This window comes from Fusarium musae, chromosome 9 (genome assembly GCF_019915245.1).
Source record: "Fusarium musae strain F31 chromosome 9, whole genome shotgun sequence".
NCBI lineage: Eukaryota > Fungi > Ascomycota > Sordariomycetes > Hypocreales > Nectriaceae > Fusarium > Fusarium musae.
The window spans coordinates 83,085-107,626 of record NC_058395.1 but is presented as its reverse complement, the minus strand read 5'-3'; the positions used below and the strand labels follow the sequence as shown (position 1 = coordinate 107,626).

The 24,542-nt window shown below is 41.7% G+C and overlaps 10 protein-coding genes across 10 annotated transcripts; 2 read left to right on the top strand and 8 right to left on the bottom strand.

Annotated features, from left to right (window-relative positions):
* Nucleotides 1–3,144: 3,144 nt before the first annotated feature.
* Nucleotides 3,145–3,819, bottom strand: J7337_011273 (uncharacterized protein; the record flags this gene model as incomplete). The annotated part of the gene is made up of 1 exon (XM_044828822.1): nt 3,145–3,819. One exon carries the CDS (start codon nt 3,817–3,819, stop codon nt 3,145–3,147), a length of 675 nt encoding a protein of 224 aa, XP_044675497.1.
* A 1,326-nt stretch (nt 3,820–5,145) lies between these two features.
* J7337_011272 (uncharacterized protein) lies at nt 5,146–7,772 on the bottom strand (the record flags this gene model as incomplete). The annotated part of the gene is made up of 2 exons (XM_044828821.1): nt 5,146–7,560; nt 7,611–7,772. 2 exons carry the CDS (start codon nt 7,770–7,772, stop codon nt 5,146–5,148), a joined length of 2,577 nt encoding a protein of 858 aa, XP_044675496.1.
* A 1,342-nt stretch (nt 7,773–9,114) lies between these two features.
* J7337_011271 (uncharacterized protein) lies at nt 9,115–9,411 on the bottom strand (the record flags this gene model as incomplete). Its single annotated transcript, XM_044828820.1, has 2 exons — nt 9,115–9,121; nt 9,161–9,411. The coding sequence occupies 2 exons, from the start codon at nt 9,409–9,411 to the stop codon at nt 9,115–9,117; spliced, it is 258 nt and encodes an 85-aa protein (XP_044675495.1).
* Nucleotides 9,412–10,975: 1,564 nt separating this feature from the next.
* On the bottom strand, nt 10,976–11,458 carry J7337_011270 (uncharacterized protein; the record flags this gene model as incomplete). The annotated part of the gene is made up of 1 exon (XM_044828819.1): nt 10,976–11,458. One exon carries the CDS (start codon nt 11,456–11,458, stop codon nt 10,976–10,978), a length of 483 nt encoding a protein of 160 aa, XP_044675494.1.
* Nucleotides 11,459–12,312: 854 nt separating this feature from the next.
* J7337_011269 (uncharacterized protein) lies at nt 12,313–13,042 on the top strand (the record flags this gene model as incomplete). Its single annotated transcript, XM_044828818.1, has 2 exons — nt 12,313–12,714; nt 12,770–13,042. 2 exons carry the CDS (start codon nt 12,313–12,315, stop codon nt 13,040–13,042), a joined length of 675 nt encoding a protein of 224 aa, XP_044675493.1.
* A 153-nt stretch (nt 13,043–13,195) lies between these two features.
* On the bottom strand, nt 13,196–13,870 carry J7337_011268 (uncharacterized protein; the record flags this gene model as incomplete). The annotated part of the gene is made up of 1 exon (XM_044828817.1): nt 13,196–13,870. The coding sequence occupies one exon, from the start codon at nt 13,868–13,870 to the stop codon at nt 13,196–13,198; it is 675 nt and encodes a 224-aa protein (XP_044675492.1).
* Nucleotides 13,871–14,505: 635 nt separating this feature from the next.
* Nucleotides 14,506–15,035, bottom strand: J7337_011267 (uncharacterized protein; the record flags this gene model as incomplete). Its single annotated transcript, XM_044828816.1, has 3 exons — nt 14,506–14,544; nt 14,568–14,802; nt 14,872–15,035. 3 exons carry the CDS (start codon nt 15,033–15,035, stop codon nt 14,506–14,508), a joined length of 438 nt encoding a protein of 145 aa, XP_044675491.1.
* Nucleotides 15,036–15,146: 111 nt separating this feature from the next.
* J7337_011266 (uncharacterized protein) lies at nt 15,147–16,291 on the bottom strand (the record flags this gene model as incomplete). Its single annotated transcript, XM_044828815.1, is given in 3 exon segments — nt 15,147–15,290; nt 15,302–15,745; nt 15,800–16,291. The coding sequence occupies 3 exon segments, from the start codon at nt 16,289–16,291 to the stop codon at nt 15,147–15,149; spliced, it is 1,080 nt and encodes a 359-aa protein (XP_044675490.1).
* Nucleotides 16,292–20,487: 4,196 nt separating this feature from the next.
* Nucleotides 20,488–21,093, top strand: J7337_011265 (uncharacterized protein; the record flags this gene model as incomplete). Its single annotated transcript, XM_044828814.1, has 5 exons — nt 20,488–20,678; nt 20,728–20,733; nt 20,785–20,816; nt 20,873–20,950; nt 21,065–21,093. 5 exons carry the CDS (start codon nt 20,488–20,490, stop codon nt 21,091–21,093), a joined length of 336 nt encoding a protein of 111 aa, XP_044675489.1.
* Nucleotides 21,094–23,195: 2,102 nt separating this feature from the next.
* On the bottom strand, nt 23,196–23,601 carry BEA3 (ABC transporter bea3; the record flags this gene model as incomplete). The annotated part of the gene is made up of 2 exons (XM_044828813.1): nt 23,196–23,222; nt 23,293–23,601. The coding sequence occupies 2 exons, from the start codon at nt 23,599–23,601 to the stop codon at nt 23,196–23,198; spliced, it is 336 nt and encodes a 111-aa protein (XP_044675488.1).
* Nucleotides 23,602–24,542: the final 941 nt, after the last annotated feature.

Sequence of the window (24,542 nt, the reverse complement as noted above, 5' to 3'; positions counted from 1 at the left end):
AAGCCGGCTACAGCGGGCCGTTCGGCCACTTAGCGCCCGAGTAAAGTCCAACCGCGGTGGCCATTGACATTAGATAGGGGGGTTGGGAATCATTCCTAGCGAGAGACAAGCAAGCATTTGTCAGTTGTCCGATCTGAAAACATACTTTTGAGGCTGCCTGATAGATAGCCACTAGAACCTCGATGCAACGGCACTATTGACGACTGTTGTCCCCTTGCCTTGCTCACTGTCAGCAGCATACCTTTCGGCACATGCTATTGCTTCTGTCTCAATCACTTCTATACCACAGGTCAGCGTAAACGCTGTAGCGCTCGGAGCTTCTGTCCCTACGTACCAATATCATTGGGCAGAAGTATCTCTCCCTTTTCGCGTAGTTCGACCAGAGCATCCTTGACCCAAGTTCGGCACGTAATAGCCGCTCCAGTCCGATGACATGGCTTACCATCTGCAGGAACAGACTGAATTATTTGCGTGGCGCGCAATACATTGGATACACCGCTGACTTTGACCAATACAATCATAGCTAGGCCAATCGCCGATTCGTTCCGTGTCTCCTCGTATTTCCATGGTCCCGCAAGGGACGTCGCGTGATGAAGAACACGCCGCCCAATGTCATCAGTGATAACTTGTCCCCAGTGCTATTGAAGTCAACTTGAACTGTAAAATACTTGGGGAAAACAGAATTGACACTCATATTCTCTTGGAGGAGGCCGGCTCTTCATTGCGATGTATATCGAAGAGTTCTCTAAATTTCCGTTGAGTGCTATGGCTTCCTCCTAGGCCGTTTTGGACGACGGAAGACAGGGTCCTGATATCTTGATACTTCGAAACAATGCGATAGGGTATGGTATGTCACTGACCCATTGGGTAGAAAGAGCTGGGTAGCTATCGTGAGGCTGTCATACTTCTCTAGGCGGCAGTATTATGTATTGGCCATTGGGTGCGCGTCATCAACCAACATCCCCAATTGTCTTCATCACTTCACCATTCACTTTCAATCACCAGCCAAGATCCTTGGGTGATGGCAGAGCGTCAAATAGTCTCGAGAAGGCTCTCGCTATAGTCCGCAACTCCCGCCTCCAACATCCCAATGACCAAATCCTAGAATGCTTCCTACAAGACTCCGTGAACCCTGAAGCGACTTCTCGATACGTGCTTGAGAAATACTCCGACGGCCTAGAAGGCTTCGATTTAACGTCGCTTTTATCTGACTGGAAGGAGCTAGTTGGAAGTGGTAAGCACCCTCGGCTCCATCCCCTGAAGAGACAATGCTGAATATAGCAGTCATTGAACAGTTCTCGCAGCAAAACACCGCTAAGGAAGACGTCGTAGTTAATGTGACAAAGAGAGATAACTATACATGCTGTATCACAGGACTCAAATCGTCCTTGGTTGATCCTCTAATTGTTATCCCGATCTTTTCCGTAGTTTAGTTCTTTGGAGAGGTAAGCCCTACCATCTTGTCTGCTATTGAACAACTTTGAGCTAACGAGAGCTGAAGTCTCTGCAAGAGCTATTTGATCCCTTCAGTGGCTCTGATATACAGGGGCAGATTCAAGCCAATGACGGTTGCAGTTTTGGCGTCCAGAATCACTAACTTGTACGCAAATCTGCTGCGAAAGCTCTAGCGCAAGGTTCCTTTCGCTTTACATCCACAAGAGGTTCGGAAGTCAGTCTCGTTACCCTTCGTTCTCCCGTTTCCACTCTACTCACAATGTCACAGTATCGTGTATCGCAGGCCCCGATCGGAGGTCCTAACATACCTTCAATTGTTAATTGTTGAGAGGATCCCGACTGTTTGAAGAGGCCGCTTTATAGATCATTCTAACTCGGGGACTGAGACTCTAGACATGAGTCTGCTCCTAACTACATCAAAATTCTCGTGGTCCATACGATGAAGTCTAGTTGTCAAGAGATTGCCAAGCGACCGCGACAACCACCGAAAACCATGCTATTCTCCTCACCTTAGCCCTACATCTCGGAATACGTCGCTCTTGCGTTTGCATTAATATGCCGTTTGATGCCGGTTCTCCTTCGCATAGGGATCTACCAATCTCTAAAGTCTCTGGGGGTTCAGAGTTATGGGCCATCCTCTAGCCTCAAGGTTCAACAACTTCCTTTTGGCATGTACCTAAAGACGATGCATCGCGATGACTACCAAGCACTAGTAAACGAGTTTGGAGCTTTGAAGCTTGTGCGGAGCTAGAACAAAGTCCCTGTTCCTCGTCCGTTGGACCTGGTATCTGACTCTGACGCATCTTATCTGCTGACAACCACAACGCCGGGACAACGCTTGGGCTCCTATATCGACACCCTCGGCGATGATGATCTTGACATTTTCAGGCACGATATGCAGAAATACATGGCACAGCTACGCTCGGTCTCCCGGCAAGGAGAGCAGAAGCATGCTATTAGCAATACCGTTGGTGGGCCCTGTTATGACTATCGAACCGTGGCCTGTCAAGACTACGACGAGGAGCGGGGTGACTTCTTCAGGCCATTCACTGACGAAGAAGAGTTCAATGATACACTGCGAACACCCGCACTGCCAGATGCATTTCACTCCACGGGTCATGACATAGTGTTCACGCATTCAGACATCAATATGCGCAACGTTTTGATACACAATGGTCGGATTTCGGGTATCGTGGACTGGGAGAACTCTGGATGGTTTCCCGATTACTGGGAATATACGAAAGCGCATTATGTTACTGAGCTCAACATGAGGTGGTTGGCAGTCGTTGATCGGATCTTTGAGAGCTCGGGTAATTTTAAGCTTGAGTTGGCAATTGAACGTCGCTTATGGGACTATTGCTTTTAAAATGGCTGTAAGAACATTAGCCAACAACACTGTCACTTGGCATGTAGATGTAGAGGAAGTAGATATAAGCAACGCAGTTCATTCGGATGCAGTTATTAATAACTAATATGCCAATAAAGTACAAGAAGAAAATGTCAAAAGTCCATCCATCCAAACACATGTCTGCCATTCCTCCAGAATCTCTCATAAGTCGGAAGTCCAGCGCCGTGCTCTCGCTATGCGTTTCCACACAGGTCGTATACCATGATCATGAATCAGCACGAGTCACTCACTCAATTACCACAGCACAAACAGCCACTGTCCTTCATCCTCTCAGAGCGAATCTAGTAGTGAGGAGCCTGGTAGGTGGGAGCCTTGTACTCAGGCTTAGGAGCAGGCTTGGGCTTCTCGGTCTTGGGCTTGGTGTACTCAGGCTTGTGAGGCTTAGGAGCGGGCTTGGGGGCCTTGTAGGTAGGCTTGGGCTTCTCGTGGTGAGGCTTGGGAGCAGTGTACTCAGGCTTGTGAGGCTTGGGGGCCTTGGGCTTGGTGTACTCAGGCTTGTGGGGCTTGGGAGCCTTGGGCTTGGGAGCCTTGGGCTTGGTGTACTCGGGCTTGTGAGGCTTGGGAGCAGGCTTGGGAGCCTCGTACTTGGGCTTGGTGTACTCAGGCTTGTGAGGCTTGGGGGCCTTGGGCTTGGTGTACTTGGGCTTCACGGGCTTGGGAGCCTCATAGGTAGGCTTGGGGTGAGGCTTAGGCTTGGGCTTCTCGTGGTGAGGAGCAGGGTACTCAGGCTTCTTGGGGTGAGGCTTGGGCTTGGGCTTCTCATGGTGAGGCTTGGGAGCGGGATACTCGTGCTTGGGCTTCTCGTGGTGAGGCTTAGGCTTGGGCTTCTCATAGTGGGGCTTGGGGGCCTTGGGAGCCTGGTAGTTGGAGTACGAGACGTCGTAGCTGGCCTCGGCGACAGGAGCGGCGAGGATGCCAGTGGCAAGGGTGAGAAGGGTGACAGCAGAGAACTTCATGTTGGCGGTTTAGTTATTGAAGAAAATGGAATTAAGGAAGGACTGTTGTCTTTTGTTGAAAGAGCGTAGAGAAGTTGCGAGTAAAGAGTGGATGTGAGTGAGTGACTGAAGAGCAGAAGGGAAAGGAAGTTCGAGGAGAGGAGACTCAGGTCTTTTATGTCATTGTCTATTCCCATGATGAATCTACTTTTAGATGCAGTAGTGACATGCTCGTCTAGCAGCCCTGTGAACACTGCACTAATCTCGGTTCACGGCTCATAGTGGAAGGTACCAGTAGCAAAACTCATCGAATAAACAAATTCACATCATCCACTACGCCAGCTGGGAAGCAATTGACGTGCTCAGGGGTCGGCGAAAGTTACGGTGATTGGAGAAGTCCGAGGTTCGATGCATCTCGGCAGCGCGCGGTTACAAGCACTATTGGGAACTAATCCAGGGCATAAGTTCGTATGGCTTACAGGTAGGAAATTTGTTGCTGGCTACTATTGGCTGCAGTGGTTTAGCCGTCCGGGCTAGCAGTGTCTAGAACGTCTTACCCCTGAGGTTAGGCCAGGTCGGCTGATACCCACTGATTTGCCGTCGTGGAGATTGCTGCTGATCGATTGGCTTGGCGATGGAACCTCAACTGAACTAAGCTTCTCTCCGTGGATCTCATCTGGGGAATACGAGGTCAGGGGTGATTGATTGGAGAGCTTGCTCCCGAGCTCTGTAGCAGGTGCCGTTGAGGCGTCTGTGTTTGTTGAGGTTAATATCCAGAGTCAGCGCTAAATTCAGGTACTGGCGCCGCTGAGACTGTTCCAGTGAGTCTCGAGTAGGGCTTTCAGGGGTTGGCTCTTCACTGTTTCTGGGGGATCTAGAACCGGAGCAGTGAATTGCCTTCCTTTTTTGTTGATCGCATCACGTAAGAGTATTTGGAGTGACATGAGATCAACCTCGCAGTGGTCGATAGTCATCGCTTAACCGCTGGGCTTACATCTGCTGTTTAAGCATATCGAAAAGGCAAAACAATTATTGGAAATAGTTCCAAGCCTCGAGCGTCTAAAACAGCTCCTGTGGCTTTTTTGGCGGAGTAATCTTGTTATTACCATGCGCCGTTATTGCTTCATTTCATCAATTCACGACCGTTAAGTAACCGCTGTTGTTTGCCGCTCCGCTGAGATCCGGAGACTTGGTAAGCCACAGACAAAGTCTGTGCAGATTGAAGCTCAGCTATCAATCTCATCTCGGGCTACATGCACATCCAAGCTCGGAATATGACAGAAGTTTGTCAAGGTCCAGGTGCGCAACTAACAATGACAGCCAAACTCTCCGCATCGCATGATCTCATTAGACGATTTGTAATCTGCCAAACTCCAATTCCCTTGCCAGAATTTCCTCCAAATCCGAGTCATGCAAATAAGCTTCACCAGTGAGTAAATAAATCTCATTACCTCCAATGTCACCCCGCAGACTTGCCGCATCCCATTTCTCCGCCTCCTTATGTCCCACCCGTACCTTCAACGCCTCCATCGATATCTCACCGTTGTACTTCTCTTTAAAGGCAATCTTGCGCTTAATGTCCTCATCTCTTGGTGTAAAGACGTAAGGAACCTTGCCGCCTTTCACCACCATCACAACATCGCCCTTTTCAGCCCAGGCCGGTGCAAGGATGAGTCTGCCGCTTTGGGTCTCGAACAGAGCTCGGACCGTCTGTGCTATTTGCAGGGTTCTTGCGAAGTGTGAGGCTAGGGTCTTGCGTTCTTCCGAGATGGCTTTGCGGTCCTCGGGTGACCACGGTTCATTTGGATATGCAGCGCGTAGCTTGATGTAGTCGTCTTTTATTTTTGCCATGATGGGTTCTCTTTTGGCGATAAATTCCTTTCGGGTGGGTGTTTCGTCGGTAACTTTTGCTTTTTCCTTGTCATGTTCTTTGATGTAGTTGTTTACCCAGTCGTCAATCCATTGGCAGAACCCGATCATCTTGCCGCTCTGCGGGCCTCCCCACGTTCCCGCAGTGAGAAGGTCACAGAAGACCTCAAGAGGCGATTTTTCTACCGATCTTGCGTTTACAGTCATGCTGAGTATAACTTCTAGTAGATGAAATGGCGGAGCGTAGTTGAAAGAGTCCTTCAAAGCCGCAGCTTCCTGTGCTTGCTCATTTTTCGTGTCGCTCAGCGTGATCATCAACTCCATATCGTGCGCCAGATCGCCGAAGAAATTATAGAGGACACAGGATTCGATGACGTCTAATTGCGATGCTTCGAGAAACAGCGATTTACCGTCCGCAGATACGGATGGGCTATTGATCATCTTGGAATTGCTTTCGAGTGGTGTGCTGTTTTGCCAGATGAGAGGCTTCATACCCCGCGAATTCTCAAACCATGGGACCGGATACCATGATGGCACATCGAGTTCAAGCTCTGACAGCTTATCATACTTCATAGCTGAGTAGTGGATGCATGTGTCTCTCGTCATGTCGTAGAAGTACGGAGAACGGTATCGCGATGCAAGCGAGAGGAGGTTCATTGGCTCAGGACCCGACAAAAGACACAGCGCCACCTTCTCGAGAACCGAGGGAAATTCTATGGCATAGTCTGCGTGCAGTGATAGCCATCGCCGTGTGCCATCTGGTGCAATTTCATCATGATCCAGTGATGAGCTGCCGGAGCCTTGTTTTAAGCTTGGATCCATCAATAGCGTCTCTGGCTTGATCAAAGCGAGTCCGCCATACACCATATCCCTCGGATCTCTTGCCTCGCGGTTCTTGACCAGCCTGAACCATTCTTGTAGACCAACTTTGTCACCCTCAGAAATCGTGCGGCGTGAATTGAGCAACGAAACAGCCTGATCAGGCATGTCGCCAACCCACGTCAATATCTGGGCAAACATATGCAGTCCACTGGTATTCCAAGCGCCCAGAATACTCCTCATCCAACCAAAAGCAACAGAGATGTCATCAGCTTCGAGTTCGTAATCTCCCAAGAGGAATATGGCCTCTTTGGCAAGGCATAGCTCCTGCAAAACCCAGAGCCGCTTAAACCATTTACGCGTGACGATGAAAAAGACGCAGAGAACTAAATGCCAAAGCGATGTTGTTCCGACTCTGGTGTAGTAAAAGTCTTTGGATTCAGCAGCCTCGGTAATCTCGGGAAGTCCGGATTTGGTCATCTCGATGAGGTTCGCTACGCCTGGCGCGAAAACGTGGGGACAAGTACCTAGCCAGATCGTGACTTGAGAGGCTGAACTGTAGATCCGGTTCATCATCTGGACTTGTTGGCCCAGCTCCGTAAGGTTAGATTGGTTGATGCAAATTGCGTCGATCCAGTAGACTCCTGGATGCGCTTTTCTGAGTTGGAGAAGAGCTTGGTATAGGTTAGATTTGACGTAGACGCCTTTGCCGTCGCACAGGATCTTGTCGCGGTCGGTCGTGTTTTCAACTGGCTTGGCATCTGGATCTACTGGCTCAGAACGCGACCGAACCATGAGGCGATTGAGCGTGTGGTTGAATGTGTCGACGCCGCTGCTGACGGCTTTTGAGAAGTTTGGAACTTTTTGAGACAGATATCTCAGTTCGTAAGGGAAGGTTGGTGGGTCTAGCTCCCATGTGTATGAGAGCGCGTGGTATTTGGGGTTGTCTGCTAAGTCAACTGTGTGGAGAGAGCATTGCAGCATCTCACTGGGGTTCCCAGGCTTGACCTCAAGAAGCCGTATACTTGAGGCTGTTGGGAGTTGAGAGTACGAAAGTCCATTTGGACCTGCACCCTGTATATCGTGAGCTAGATAGATTCTGAATTCGAGGATTTTGAACTCACAGTAAAGAGCTCTTTAGAATGACGAATGATGTCACCTCTATCCTGCCATGTCTTCTTGGCCGAGAAGCCAACTTGTCGATACAACCTCGACGACCAAGACGGGGTATTATTCTCGGACTGTCCCGCTTGTTCCGTACTCTTGGCACCCGTTTTATCAGACATTACTTCAACGAAAAGTCTTGGAATGAAACGAAACAACGCCAAGAATGTCTCTCTAAAAAATGCCCGCGATTACGGATACCCTGTATTTAATCGGAAATAAGCAATCCTCCACGCGGGGGCAGTGCTTGGCAGATCGCCAATTATCAGCGGACACGCTTCTGTCGCGTCCAATCATGTTAGTGATCGACAGGCTGTGCGTGACGATGGCTGGCTGAAAGTCGCGACTTGGACAAATGGCCACGCGATAAGATAAGGATAAGATAAGGTAAGGATCAACGAGACAATGCCACACTTCTTTACATTTCAGCTCACCACAGCTCGCACTGGTAAGGAATGTAGTTACTCAGGGTGAGAAACATTTAATTCTCTCACAGAAGTTTTTCAGGCCGTCCCTCAGAGAGCTACTTGTCGTGTTGGCTACCCAAAAGTGTGCACCTTACGGTGTTGGCTATTGGCTGTTGGTTGCACTACATTGGATATCACGAGGGCTTCTGAATGAGCAGGGAATACTAGATACATTTAAGGCGTAGTGGAACTTTTGATGAAACGGGACAACGACCAACAGAGAGTATCACCAGCAAGATAAGGCAAATGATGAAGATAACAATCGCTGCAGTGCAATAGTATATAAACAATACTCATCCTCCCAGTCGAACTCTTTGGAACTCGAACTCGAATATTTTCTGGCAAAAGAACCGCACCAATTATCATATCCAAGAAGCAGTTATTATGGCCCACCAACCCGCAGTTCATTATACAGTTGACCCTTCCACCAACCCCAGTTCATGGCCACCACCAGCTCCAGGCTTCAGCACAGTCATCAACCGAGTCGATGTTGTCTTCATCAACATTAACGGGGAGTCCAATTTCAGTATCCTTCGGACAGGCACCAACGAACATGTTCACCACGCGGTTCCCCAGGTGACGAAGCATATAGCGCGGGGCCTTTATCGAATTATCAGCATGAATGTCAGCGAATACTCATGCGTGGTGGTCATGTCTACAGAGAAGTCGAAAGAGGAGCTATTGTTTAGGAATGGCTTCCCTTGGGACAGGCCAAATGATCCCCAGCCAGATGTTGTGTTGGCTTAGTGGATGTATAGGGGCAAGGAGAAGGGTGCAAGATGGGTTGGGATACACTGCAACTTTTGAAATAAAAGATTCTTCATTCATTCTTGTGCTAGCAATATCGAGGTTCCTTTCCAATAAACAGTAATCCGATTCGTAGGGCATCCCTTCCAACCTCTGAACCTATTCACATCGATCCGTGGTTATATAATTCATGCTACAGTTGGTTAGTACCTGTTCTTACTTGAGGTTTGCCTTGAACTTACTTTATGTCCTACTGGCTGGCTATTTATTTGTAGCAACGGCCATTGCTGCAGTACCTCGCAGAGTTCTGGCAGCATTCCTTCTGGCAGCACTTGAGAGTTCGGCAGCAGAAGTTGCCGATGGAGCACTTTCTTGGGAACTTGGCTGGGCAGACCTTGGCAGCGAGTTGAAGTCCTTCGCCGTGAGATGAGAGATCGTGACCCTTCTCACTGGCCGAGGCAAGGTCGGGAAGGCCAGCAGCAGCCTCTTTAGAAGCAGCTGCGGAAACGAGAGGGGCGAGAACGAGGAGGATGGTGCTGAACTTCATTTTGACTTTTCAATAAGCTTAATCTGGCTCTGCAGGATGATGAGTAGTAGCTTCTTAGCTAGGGAATTATCTGCCTCTTATAATCCAACACACCGCCATCCATCAACGGCCCAAAATTTCACCGTCTTAGTATCTGATGTCTAGCTGCAAGCCACTTGCAACCCTATCTAACTAACAAAGGCAGTTAATCGCTGATTTACTGTCTCGCCATGCTTACTTTAATCCTAATAAAGTCAAGTCAGGTTCCATCGGAGGGCATAAGGCTGATTGAGAGCAGCGATCATCCCCGCATTTCTGGCAGAGCTGAAAACTTAGCATGGAATGTGCCGTGATCTTACAGGGAGATGATCACGGATTGTCGGTGATGCATGCCTTGTCGGGACTCGCGCTGGATGATCGGGCGGACTGGAATTTGTTAGGCTTGTTGTGAGTTGTTTATGCGCTGGCTGGTATGAGCATAAAAGATGTTCGTGGTTGAGTTTCGCGTCTTGATTGGTCGTGATGGAGTTGCATAACTTTGTACCAGTTATTTTTAGAGCTTCCCCGCAATGCATGCCGAATCGAGATAAGCCTACCGGCAGTCAGCTGCTTAACCTAGAGACAACGCGCTTTTCGCGGTAGTAAAAACCGATGCAATTCAGGCTCGAGATACTGTTGTCAATAATAGAAATATATCAACAGTGTAAAGTAGTAGTTATATACCCTCTCTCCAGGGTTTAATGTAGCTGTCTATCAGCTGTGATAAGCCGCGAGCTGCACTGAGATAAACACAAAATCTACATCATACTGCTAAGTAGAAACATTAAAGGAATGAGCCATGAACTCAGAGGATGAACAATTAATGAAATTCCCAAAGGCGCAGGGCGTAAGAGTAAATCTTATAAATAGAAATAGAGAACAAGTACTAGAACAAGGCTTTAATAAATATAGTTGATAAATAGTACTTATAGAACTACATTTCTAACATATCCCGGCCTCACTTAAACAAGTACACGTCTAAATCAATGTATATACACAAGTACTTAAGGCTGACACCGAACGACTGAACAAATACTAACCAACCAGACCGATCTTACGAACAAATACCACTAAGGATGTCATCAAATATATCAGACCAGGCTACGATCACAAAAGGCAAGCCAAGGAGCGCAACCTTTAGATATCGAGACCGAAGGTTCCTTGTCAAAGTTGAACTTATAAAGCTTCTTGAACGGCAAATCAAATGGTTCACCAGCGACTTCCCGGGCAGTAAGCTCCCCAAAAGACTTGAGGCTGCGGTCGAGAAGGCAAAGCTTCAGCAGCCGACCTGGGAGAGGTACGCAGACAGAGGAGAAAAGTGGCCATCGACATGGGATATGAATGAGGATGATGCACTAAGTGATGCTATCAAGCAGGTTCTTAATGCGCCTCTTCGTGGTGGTAGTGCGATTGAATGGCTGGGTCAGACAAAGAGCAGCAATTATTAAGGAGCTTGACAGAGAAAATAAAGAAGAGAGGGTGCGCTGAATATCAACATACCATTTCCAGAGAGTCTGCAGAAAAATACGACAATGCTGAGAATTTGTCAAGACTCCTTCCAATTCTTCTGCTTCTCTAAAAACTCCTCCTTGAGATTCTGATACTCCTCATCCTCTTTACACCTCTCCCAATACCCTCTAAAGATCAAGCTCGCCCTCAGCTTCTCATCCTTATCTGGATGCTCATCACTCTTCGGTAATTCCTCCCTGGTGCCCTTCTTATATTTCCGCCCCCCAGCATGATTAGCATATCTCTTTGCACGCGTCATACCCATCTGTATGAATTTACGCGTCATATCCATCCCCACAAAATCGCCCTGGTCTTTGAACTCATTGAACTTGGTCCATAGGTCTTGAGCGCTTTTTCGCGCGATAGGGGCTGTGCGGAAGCGCCAGAGGGGAAGGATGGCGGATTTGTAGGGTTCAAAGGTGAGGACGCCTTGTTCGCCGCGGCCGATGCGGTAGGACATGCGGTGGGCTTCGGATATTGTGTCCATCAAGGGCTTGGCTTTTGAACGCGATGCAGCCATTTCTGGTCTGTAAAGCAAGAGTGTTAGGGGCGGAGAGTACTATCTTTGATGACTGATACTATCTGAATGAAACTCTGGGCTGATTTTGATATAGAATGAGAAATGGATGTGATGGGTTCGTCGCAAGCAAACGGGGCCAGAGCTGGAATGACAGAAATCTATGACGTCGGTTGGCATTGAGCTACTAGTCAGACACACAATAACAACGGCTATTTATTTGATAGGCACCGTAAATTCTCATGAAATTCATTACGGCTAGCTTAGTTTATATAAGGAATGAAGCTGACGGATTGATTTTGCAACTTTTTGAGCGAGAGATTTGAACAGGATTCGTTATCATATTAGCCTGAAATACAAGGGACAAGAGGTTCATCACATGTAACCGACACGCTTGGATACCGAGCGACTGCTCTTGTTTTAGGATGGCCCCCAACTTTGTATGTGCCGCAGAAGGTTATTATACCTGTTATTGGGGGCCGGTTTTGACAGATTGATGGAGGCGACCATGAATTTCTGCTTGGCCGCCATGTTACCTACCAGATGGAGCAAAACGTGTCGCTTCCCCGCTCCTTGGACGGTCATCCAATGCAACCAATATATAAATGGCGACCCATCATTGGCTAAAGCCATCTTGGCTCGAAAGTTTACGGATAGAAGGGTCGGCATTCCGAGTGGTCTTTACAGGAAATTGAGTTCAATAAGGATGCAATGATACCAGCAACAAGGACCCGGAGATTACTGCTTTCGATACTAGCATTATGTTTCATTTACAGTGCACCGCTCTATAAAAGTGCTGGCTGCCCCTCACCGTTCACTATTCGTAGCAAATAAACGCAAAACACAGACTTCCGACCATGCCGGGATCCGACAAGACTTTCGCGCCTCTCAAGGCAACAGACTACTTCTCGCCTTACCACCGCGCAGGCGCTCCCAAATCCTCCCAACTACCCGACCAAGATGATCCCTACGCGGCTCTTCGCGCAAAAGCGCTGACAGCTCTTGAAGCACAGGGATTCGAAGCCAAGACCATGGTAGAGCGCGGTGTGACCTGGGCAGAAGATCAAGACCCGTTCGGACATGTCGCGCACTCACAGTATCTGCATTTCTTCGGTATTTGCTGGCAGCGTGTCATGGAAAGCTACGATGAGTTTTTGTCTAAGCAGGAATACGAGGATATGATCAAGGGAAAGACTGTCATACCCGTTGTGCACAAGTATGAGATATTGTTGAAGAGACAAGTTCGGTATCCAGACTCGGTAAGTCAAGCCATGCGCCACGCCATATTGAAGACCAGATCTCATCGTGGTACAGCTCATTGTGGCCAATCGTGAAGAAAAGTTCACACCGAACCATAATATTGGCACGACGGTTCTGTTTTCTTTGCAGCAGCAGGCTGTAGTGGCACAGGTTACGGGATCGATTACATATATCAATGCGAAGACTGGCCGACCGATTGATATCAGGACTGTGAGCGATGGATGGGCCAAGTTGTATGATGGATTTACCCGCAAGGTTGAAACGGCAACGGCACTGCTGAAGAAGTGGGAGGAGGAGCATCCGCCTAAGACTAAAACGAAACTGTAGATAATGCTTCCCTACTCATATAGTAGTGTCAAGTTATGAGAATACTTGTCTATTAGAATATTGTGAGCGGAATACTTCCACAGGAGTCTTGTGAATTAGGTACCAAGCCCCCAGGTCTGGCTACTCAGCACTCCGCCGTAACCTTTCTCAATTCTAGGCAGCCTTTGAGATAGTATAGATCATGACCAGGCCTGCTCTAGTTGAGTACCTGGCGTCTGTAATATCTTCTGGGAGCAGATGACCATCTCCGTTCGCGACAAGAGCCTCAGCCAATGTGCATTTCCCGACGATTTCGAAACCAAGCTTTTCATACAAGTGAACCGTAGCGGTGTTTTGAGGCTTGACCATCAATCTCACGACGGTTCTAGCCTTTTTTTGAGTTTCTTGCAAGTGTCTAATAACCTCCCGGCATAGACCTTGTCCAAGTTTCCGTCCTTGATGTTCCGGCAGAATGAACAGGCTGAGCATCTGCCAACGATCTTCCTCGTCGTCCCCGCCGGGCATCGGTTGACCGGAAACCTCGGGAAGAGTGAAATCTTTTCTGCTGAATGGACCTCTCAAGGTCACTTGTCCTATCCATTGTGCCGCGGAAGATGTGTCAGGGTTGATTGGGGTTGCGATGCAGACGAAGTTCTCTCTATCGTCTTGGAGGAGGCGATCCATCCATTGAGTCTCTGTGAATTGAGATTCAATTTCGTATGTGGAAGAGAAGGACTCTGGAGATGCCTTTAGCGCTCTGAGACGTAAGTCGCGGTATTTAATTGCGGATTCATGAACGGTATCTGTCTTGGAGACGTGGGAGAACAAGTAATGATACTCAGATGACATGGTGGCTGCGCTGCGACCGATCTGGCGTATTGAAAGGATATAGTCAGCCGGTTTAGCGATGAGAATTAACAGAGTTGTCGAGAAGAAAGATGTATAAATATTAGGCCAGTATATATCTATCCAAGAAATCCTGTTGCGGCGAAATTATGTCAAGTTGCTCTGATTAATAATCTGACCGATGGCAGCACAACACCTAGCTTAACTTGACTCAGTTAGAATACAAGATAGGGCGCAATATGGTGGAGCTCTCTTACTGCAAGAAATACAAGATAGGGCGCACTGCTTATATTTTCTCTCAAGGGCTTATAATAAGTGTGGTTATTGGTTTAAGCCCAAGTACTCGCCCATATCTAACTCAGTCATTTCCCCCACAACCATCAGTCCACCCGCCAGCACCCTTGACAACCTTATTATTCTTAAAACACCGAGACCTTACAAAAACAGGCGTGTTAAACGTAAGCCTCCACTCATAGCCCTCCTCAGTAGGTTCATCGTAGTACTCAAAGTTCCAAGCCGTCGTTCCTAGTCCATAGCATCCATTCATACTCGGCCTCATCGTCTTCTGACCAAAATCCCACGTTGAGAATCCACCGCCCTCAATCGTATATGAACTATGAGAAATGTGATACCATCCTTTACAAGTTCCTTGGGCGTACTCTGGCGGCGGCCACGGTCTGTTATAGCGCGTTGGGCTTACTTCATAAGTGTAGGCTCCGTCGTCGCGGACATACTTGCCTCCGGTCTTCCAGTTCAACCGCCGATTGTTGTCGCAGTTGTGGATGAGCTTCTTGAAGGAGTCGATGCACTGATTCACATCGTAATCTGCACCATCATCGCTGAGCGAGATCCTGAACTCATGCTCATCGGGTGTGTCTTCATCATACACCTTGTAGTAGTCCCAACCCTTCTCATGATCAGGCTGTTCAATGTTCCTACAGAAATTCTAATAGTGCTTGTCCAGTCGATCAGCGCTGGCATAGATCTTCCAGTTGTCGTCAGACCAGCATTTGAACTGGTCCTTAACCTCACACGAAGGGGGATCAATGCCAAGCACTAATGACCGAAGGTCCATTGCCTCAGCCATTGCGAAGCTGGCCATGGTGACATGTCCTTTCTCGTTGGGATGGAACTTCTCCGCAAAATCGTTGGGAAGACCAAGACCCATTGTCTAATCTCTACTGTAGTCCGAGGGACAACCTGGAGCCTTTGGAGCACGACGGCCGAGGACTCTACGTACCAGCGCAGAGTCGTTGGGGCTGTTGAAGAACTTTGAGCCCTAAATGCTGTCAGCAGCACGCTTCTTCTTCAGCTCCCCCTGGGAGTAATCATAGTAATCGGATTCGGGAACCCCACGCTTCTTCAGTTCATCGTGCTCTCCGGGTGAAGGACTCGTCTTTGGCTTGATGAATTGCATCTCAGGCTGATCCTTACTCGGGTAATCTCCATTGGCGGATGGAGAGCACATCTGTCCATCGATACTGGCATCAGTGCAAAGCCGATTTTGTACTTGACGTCGTCATCTTCTGAAATGGCATTGACAGCATCAGCAGTTGCCATGTTGATCTTTTTAACCAGTGCATTGAACCGGTGAGGCCGTGCAATTGTCAGCTTCTGTGGCCATTGTACTGGTTCTTTAAATTCTGATATGTCCCAAGACTCGTTCTCACAGTCATCGTTCTCGGTGCTGAAGAATTCAGCATATCCCAAGACAACGACAATGCCATCTTCTTTCACCTTCTTATTCAGGGCATAAAGGATCTCCTTCATGTTGTCCGTGATGATATTCTCGACATTGTCTTCGGCAATCTTGGGGACGGTTTCGCATGCTTCGTTATGACCGGCGGAAAGGATAATACAGTTGGCTATAATACCAGACTAGAATTCATTATTAGTTGCCATTCGCATGATCATTCAGAAGGAGTATCTTACCAAGCAGAGATCGTTGCCGCCGGCTGTTAACATGACCATGTCAAGATCTCCATCAATCTGTTGTGCTTGTTGGTAGATCTGTCCAGCACGATCCCCACTGCAAGCAGCATACTGGAAACTCTCGACTTGCGAGCCAAGAATTCTGTTGATGATCATGGGATATGACATGTCATATCTAGAACAATACCAGTTGCCGTGTCCGCTAAACTCGAGGTTGGGTAATGTGATGTTCAGAGTCTTGACTTTGACATCGATTTCTTCGCCGTCAAAGATACTGCCCATAGGCCGTCCAGAGCCGATTCCAGCGGTATAGCTGTCACCTATGGCTGCCCATCTCTTCACCCAGGAGAAGTCTGATGGATCGTCATCAGCTCTCTGGGTGAGTTTCGAGGGGCCTCCAGCAGAGTGAAGACGAGAATGTCTGAGATGAGGAACATGGCCTTGCGCGGCTGAAAAGACCACGAGAAGAAAGAATAAGATAGCCAGGTCCATGATTGCGCCAAACGAGTACAAAGCCAACCGCTAAGTTTGGTGCTTGCAATGATCGAAGTTGCAAAGAGGGAAAGTGACAGATGAATAGTTTTCACGGGTGCTTCAGTGAGCGAGGTTTCATTGAGTTCTCACAAGGCGTCTCGCTGTCGCACCGAGAATACCTGCAGCCGCCCGGAGAAGTGTAGCTAGGTGCTCATACTGTGCGGCATTCGCTTTCCTCATCGACACAATCCTCTGTTGGTCGATAAATAACTTACACTCCGAATAGATTAGAACAGACCACTGATCGGCACATGACAAGGTAAGCGCCGATGCTGAAACATGCACGAGCCCATGTATACGTTTGGCCAACAGAGGATTTTTTGCCCTGCCGCGCCCGAGCTTCGGCCACGCATAACCTTTTTCGACGATACTGTTGTTGGTCCAGGGTATTACTCATGGTGCTTCAACCGCTGCGCCCAACCCCCGCAAGCCCCTGCATTGATGAGTGGGCTGTGCGGGCTCATTTAGATTGAGCGCCAAGATGTCTTGAGTAAGAACCAACAACCAATAACTGGCGATGAATGAAGAGGGAAGTATGAGAGTTGCAATGATGGGGGTCTTGAGGATTCCTATATCTATCTTCTTAAGTAGATTATATCCTTTACTATCTTGAACTTGTTTATATTTATTTATAACTCTAATTACTAAGTTCTTTTTACTAAAATAAGCTTATAGCTATAAATCTTAATTATTTCTAGTTTAATTACTGTTTTATTATTAATTTTATTTTATTTATAATTTAAATATAAAGGTAATTAGTTATATACTTAAATATATATATTTAATTAATAAAGCTAGTTATTATTAACTTTAAGTTAATTTAGCTTTTATTAACTAACTTATATAAAAGTTAATATTATTTCTTTAAACCTTACTATTATTTTACTTTTATCTTTTTATTATTATAGTCTTAAATTATAACTAGCTTATTATTAATTTAAAAGTAGCTTTCTCTTTATTATAATAACTTTTTTAATTATATTAAAAAGCTACTTTTTATATATATTTAAGTTTAGGCTTATAAAGGTAATAAGAAAAGTTATTTAATTTAATTAAAAAAAATAACTTTTCTTTAAGTCTTTTTCTAGCTTTTTAAAAGCTAATAGTTTATTATTAACTTAAGTTATTTTAATTAAATTATAAAAGTCTATATAATAAATTAATTTAATTAAGCTATAATTAAAAATAGCTATTTTAATAAAGTTAAATTAATATTTTAATAAAAAGTTTTTTTTAATAATAGTTATTATTATATAAATATCTTTTAAATTTTCTTTATTAGCTATTTATAAAGTAAGCTTAATAGCTATATTAAAGTTATAGCTAATTATATAATAAGCTTAATTATATAGCTATAAGCTATTTTATAATATTATATTAATAGCTTTAATAAATATTAAGAATTATAATTAATAAAAAAAATATTAAATTAAAAAATATATTTTATAATAAATATATTAAGTTTAATATTTTTTTAATTAAAATAAAGGAAAAAGATTAATATAGCTATTAAAAAGTAAATAGTATTTATATTACTTAATTAAAGTAATAATTATATTACTTAAAGTAAATAAACTTTAATTAATTTTAAGCTTTATAATTTTAGCTTATTATAAAAACTTTATTATTTAAGCTATTATATAAAAAGTTAAAAGCTTAATAGCTTTAAATAAAGCTAATAGTAATTAAAAAAAAGAATTAAATAATTAATTTAATAATATTAAATATAAAAATAAAATATATAAAATTAAATATAAAAAAGTATAATAAAGTTAAAATCTTTTTTAAAGTTTTATTTTTTTTATTTATTAAAATAAATAATTTTTTATTTTTATTTAAACTTTTTACCTTAAGTTACTTATTATAATTATTATAATAATATAATAAATTTATAAAAAAAAATAAAATTTAATAATAAATTAAATAATAAATAATAAAAAAAAAGTTAAATAAGTAATAATATTAAGTAAAAAAGCTTATTTATTAAATATTTAATAATAATTAAAATTAAGTTTTTAATTAAATAAAGCTTTATTAAATAAGTTATAAAAGTTTTAAATTTAAAGCTTAAAGAATATTAAAGCTTAAATAAAATAGTTAATAAATTTACTATAAGTAATAAAATATATTATTATTATTAATATTACTGTTTATTGCCTTAGTATTAGTTATTATTTTATAGGGTAAATATGCTTAATTAGGCAAATTCTATTTAATTAATTATAGCTTTATTTACTTACTAAAAGGCTCTTTTAACTTTTAAATAAAACTTTTTCTTATATACTGAATTTTTTATCTTATAAATTTTTTAAGCAATTCTATTATATATAAACTCTAAATACTACTTATAGAAAGTATACCTCTAGGTTTATAAGGATTATACTTATAAGATTAATAATTATTATAATCTAAAGGCTATAATAAGTCTTTAGTTTATTAATTTAATAATCTGTTATTAAGCCTAAGGTATTAGTATATTATTACTTAATACTTAAGAATAGTATTTTACTTTAGTACTAATTTTAAATAGTATTAGAATTAAGGTCTAAGTAATAGAATATCTTATATTTAAATCTAATTAAGCTAAATAACTACTTATTTATTTAATTATTATAGCTAATTATAAATACTTTTTTTACTAGTTTTTATACTTATATTCTAGCTTTTAAGGTTATACTTTAAATAAGGTTTATAATATTATTATTACTAATCTCTTAGCTATAGCTAGGTAGGGGTAAGGATTATATACTTAATTAGTTAATAGTTTAAAGTTATAGGCTATTTAAGTTTAATATCTTAACTATAATTAAGGTTAGTAGTATTAATTTAATATAGTTAAAGTAAAGAACTTATAGATAACTTAAGCTTAGTTAGTTCCTTAATAATTTTATAATTATTATAATAACTTTATTAAGTAATAGATAGATTAGGAAAGGTTAAAGTTATAGGGGAGTTATAGATTTTATTAATTAAGCTTTTTTATAGCTCTTTAATTAGTTAGGTAATATATTTATCTTAATTAAAGTTACTTAAAATACTATAGCCTAAAAGTAACTTTATTAATTAAGTTTATTAAGATTTTAGTCTAGCTAGAGATTTTATAGTTAATACTTTTATAGCTATTATTAAAATATCTAAGTTCTATTTATTAATTATTACTAAGTTAAGGCTATAAAATAAAATATATTATAGTAATTAATAAAAAAGTTAAAATAGAATTAAGTAAATAAAAGATTATAACTATTAAATAATAAAGTATAAAGTAAGATTTATAAAATAAAAGTAAGTTTATTAAATAAAATAAATTTTTTTAAATTTAATAATATATATTATATAATAAAAAAGTTAATTAATCTTATAAAAAAAAGAAGTTTTAAAAATAAAAAATCTAGAGTTTTATATAAACTTTATAAAAAAGTAAGTATTATAATTCTTAAAAAGAGATAGCTTTAATAATAATAAAAAGACTATTATAAAAACTACTAAAATTTAAAAAAAAATATAATATACTTTTTACTTAATTTAAAAGGCATTAAGCTTAGCTAGACTTATAAAGCTAAAATAAAAAAGTAAGGTTTCTTATAGTATATTATAAATTATTTAATTAAAAAGTAAAAATCTAATATATATAATCCTTATTATATAATTATTATATAATCTAAGTTATATAACTTTTTAACTTATATTTCTTTAATAAGAAATATTTAAAGTTTATAAAAAAACTTTAATATATAAAACTTACTTAATTTTTTATATTTTACTTAAGTAAGTATACTAATTAAAAGCCCTGGATTTTCTTATTATTTTAGTATATAATATGCCCTAATTAGTTATCGGGATTATAATATATTCCTTAATTATATAATAAGACCTATATATAAAGTCAGGTCTTAACAAGAAGCAATAAAGCTTACAGATCCGCGTTCTGCTCCACATACCTCCAAAGCACTAAAACGATAACAGCTACCCTACTAGTCACTAGCGACATGACCAAGATAGTGACCAAGACGGCAGTACTAGTTCAAATCCAGAAGGTTCACATTAATGTGCATTATATTATTTAAACACAATTAATAAGAACTATTTCGACGGTCGTCACGGAGATACAGATATCTACTGTTACCGACTTTGCGACCAAGATAATCACCAATACCATGACAGACATGTCAACTGATACAGATATGACTCAAGTGACAAAGACTAGTACAGCGCAAGTGACAGATGTGGTGACTCAGCAAGTCACCACGACCATCACCACGACAGTTGATGTGACCTCTGCCATTGACGTTACAGACATTGATACGCAAGATATCACCGTGAGTGTCCCAACTACAGTCACTGTCACGTAAGTATCATCTCCTACAATCTATACACGAAGCTAACAACCACTCCAGAGTCACGTAAGTTTGTCAAGAGAAATCTGCAAGAGAGCAGTCAATAACACAAAACAGAGGAGCAGCTCCCACAACTTCGGTTGGCAATGGTGAGAAATTCTCAAAACCGCGGCTTTATAGCCTAGTACTGACCATCGCCCTCTAGAATACCACTGCGCCATTCCTGGATATGGAACTAGCGCGTATTTTGTAAACTCAGGCTCTTACAACGACTGGGGCTCGTGTAAGTCGTTTTGTGAAACAAATTAGGGTGCTGTGAACTTTGGGTATATCCCTAGATTATGCGCATGCTTCAAAAAACCAGCGTAAGTAAAACCTATACTGACAATACATATAGCTCGTTCTAGAATTGCTGGCCTTGTCTGACCATTTTATGGAACTAATGATTGCTAGGGTTATCGCTACGGACTTTTCTGCAAGCAGCCATATCAAATTCTACGATCTTGAGTGTCCGGCACAAAGCAAGGTAGGTAACCTTTCTCGCAAACCTGGTCAGTATTTTCACCCCCATGAACTTCTGCTAACTCTTTCTTTAAGCCAGCCAAGCGAGCTATACCTATTAAACAGGTTCCTTCTTACTTACTACTTAAGGATCCTCTTGTTATTAGCAGTACTTATTTATATTACTTTTATATTTAAAACCTTTATAATTTATTTAGTAAAGCTTTATTTAATTAAAAACCTAGTTTTAATTATAACTAAATTTTTAATAAATAAGCTTTTTTACTTAATATTACTAGCTTATTTAACTTTTTCTTATAGTTATTACTTATTACTTAACTTATTATTAAAGAAAATAAAAAAAATATATATTTTTTTATAAGTTTATTATATAATATACTTAAGCTTAATTTTAGTTTATTTTATTAATTATTATTATTTTATTATTTAATAATACCTTTAAGTTATATTAAGAAATTATTTTTTAATAACTTTAACTTTTATAACTATTTTTATAAATATTATAAGTAAAGTAAATAAAACTTATAAAAATAATATTTTTAATATTACCTTTTAAAATATTTTTAAAAAGTATTTTATAACTATTTTTATTACTAATATTTAACTATAGCTTTTAAAGTAAATTTATAATATTATATAATATAAAATATTTTTTTTTATAGCCTTAACTTAGTAATAACTAATAAATAAAACTTAAATATTTTAATAATAGTTATAAAAGTATTAATTATAAAGTCTCTAGCTAGATTAAAATCTTAATAAATTTAATTAATAAAGTTACCTTTAAGCTATAGTATTTTAAGTAACTTTAATTAAAATAAATATATTACTTAATTAAATAATATAAAATATATTAAAAAGTAAAAAAGTAATTAAAGCTACTTACTAATTACTTATTATATAAATATAATTATAATAAAAGTTATTTTAAAAGTATTATTTTAAATTAATAAACTTATTTTTAATAAGTAATTTACTTTATATATATTTTATATACTTTAACTTAATTATTTTTATAAATAAATAATAGCTATTTCTTTATATATTTTTAAAGTTAATTATTAAACTATTTAGCTTTTTAATTAAAAGTAAGACTTTAAGTAATTATAAAGGTAATAAATATATTACTTATATATATTTATTAATATTCTTTACCTTTATAGCCTAGGGGCTAAAGCCTCTTCTAAAACCCGAACCTTAACGCAGTTTATGTTATATCAGCAACAAACCCGCTGCCACAACAACACAGACTGTCACTAATATGGCTAAAAAGTACACAACAAGCTATATTACAAGGAAGCAAGTTTCTACTATCTATAGTAAGACAACTAAAACCGCAACAGATATCAAGACCTTGGCCGTAACAAATCGAAACACCAAATCGATAACACAGCGCAAGAGTGCCACGATGACCAAACCGGTTACAGTCACGGTGACAAACTACAAAACCGTAGTAGTCACAAACTACAACACTGTCGGGATGACCAACCGCAACACGATCCAAACAACGAATTCTAATACTGCTTCTGCCACTGCGTATAACAGCGTGTATGTTACCAACACAGGTTTTGTCACTATCACCGAGTATGGTACTGTTGTGGCGACTGATATCGCAACGAACACTGTGATACCTGATGCGGTAACCGTGTCAGCCGGAGATTCATTTATTTGGGGGTCTTAGAGGGCGTATAGACTTAATAATACATTCAGGCAGTGAGATAAATAAACTTGTTAGTCTCTACATATACAGCACGTATGCGATTAATTCGAAAGAGAAACGGGACTCTGCTCAATGCCTCTTTGCATAGTGTACGGAACACGAGGCATGGCTCGCCGTGAAACGGGCTCTTGGATGACGAAGCTGAGACAGTGGCTGACATCCACGCTTGATCACCAGAGATTTTGGAATGATGTAGACATTGGCACGTTGTGATAGTTTATAGTACAGTAAATATAAATAAAGTAAGTTCGTGCGACGGCGACATCACCTAAAGTTAAGGGGACATCTACTGATCCAAAGCCTGGCTTTGACACTGTTAAAAAGTCAGCACTCAGCTCAATCAAGGGATTACAAATCCAGGGGACAAGGGCGGGTGGACTTACCATCTGCCAGTAAATATCACGCGCAGCCAATAACTCGCGATGGCTCCCCTCCTCAATCAACTTGCCCTCACCAAGAACAAAGATGACATCGGCATTTTGCACAGTTGCAAGACGATGGGCAACGACGACCATAGTACGGCCTTTGCCAGCCCTCTCAAACGCCTCTTGGACCAGCTTCTCACTCTCTGAGTCGAGAGAACTTGTCGCCTCGTCAAGCAGCAAGATGTCAGGGTTTCGCATCATAGCCCTAACCCTTCCAGAACTGAGTCGCAGTGTGGATTCCCGCAGTCTTTGGAATCTTCGACCCATCAGTGGGAGTCAACGACAGGCCATGGCAAACTCTTCCTTAATAAAGCTTTATCCTAAGTAGCGAAAAGAGTTAGGTAATCTAGCCTAAGTTTAGGGGAGTCTTTATTGAGGTTCTTTTAACATCCTCTTCTAAAGTAGTATATTTTCTCACTCCCTAATAGATGTCACTGACAATCAGGCCAAAAAGTCATAGAGATGTCAAACTGACAATGAAACTAAGAAGGTCATGTAAGACGTCAGGTCGAGCTGTCCCGCGGCCTCCATTACCGGCCTTTATCGCGGCTGTTGTTGATGGTGTTAATACCTAACTGGGAGGATTCGTGGCGGCCCCCCTCCGCGGCCTTGATGATAATGAGTTTATGGATTTTACGGCATTATTGATGGCGTTAATACCCAACTGGGAGGATTCGTTAATATCCAACCGGGAGGATTCCTCTGCTATTGATGGCGTTAATACCTAACTGGGAGGATTCCTCTGCTGTTGATGGTGTTAATACCCAACTGGGAGGATTCGTTAATATCCAACCGGGAGGATTCCTCTGCTATTGGTGGTGTTAATACCCAACTGGGAGGATTCCTCTGCTGTTAGAGATCGTCGCGGCCTCCATCACCGGCCTTTATCGCGGCTGTTGTTGATGGCGTTAATACCTAACAGGCTAACTGGGAGGATTCGTGACGGCCCCCCTCCGCGGCCTCTGTCGAGGCCTTGATGATAATGAGTTTATGGATTTTACGGTATTATTGATGACGTTAATACCCAACTGGGAGGATTCCTCTGCTATTGATGGCGTTAATACCTAACTGGGAGGATTCCTCTGCTGTTAGAGATCGTCGCGGCCTCCATCACCGGCCTTCCTCGCGGGCCTTTGTTAATGGCGTTCATACCCAACTGAGAGAATTCCTCCACGACATCCTCCTCGCATCCCTACCATTACCACAAC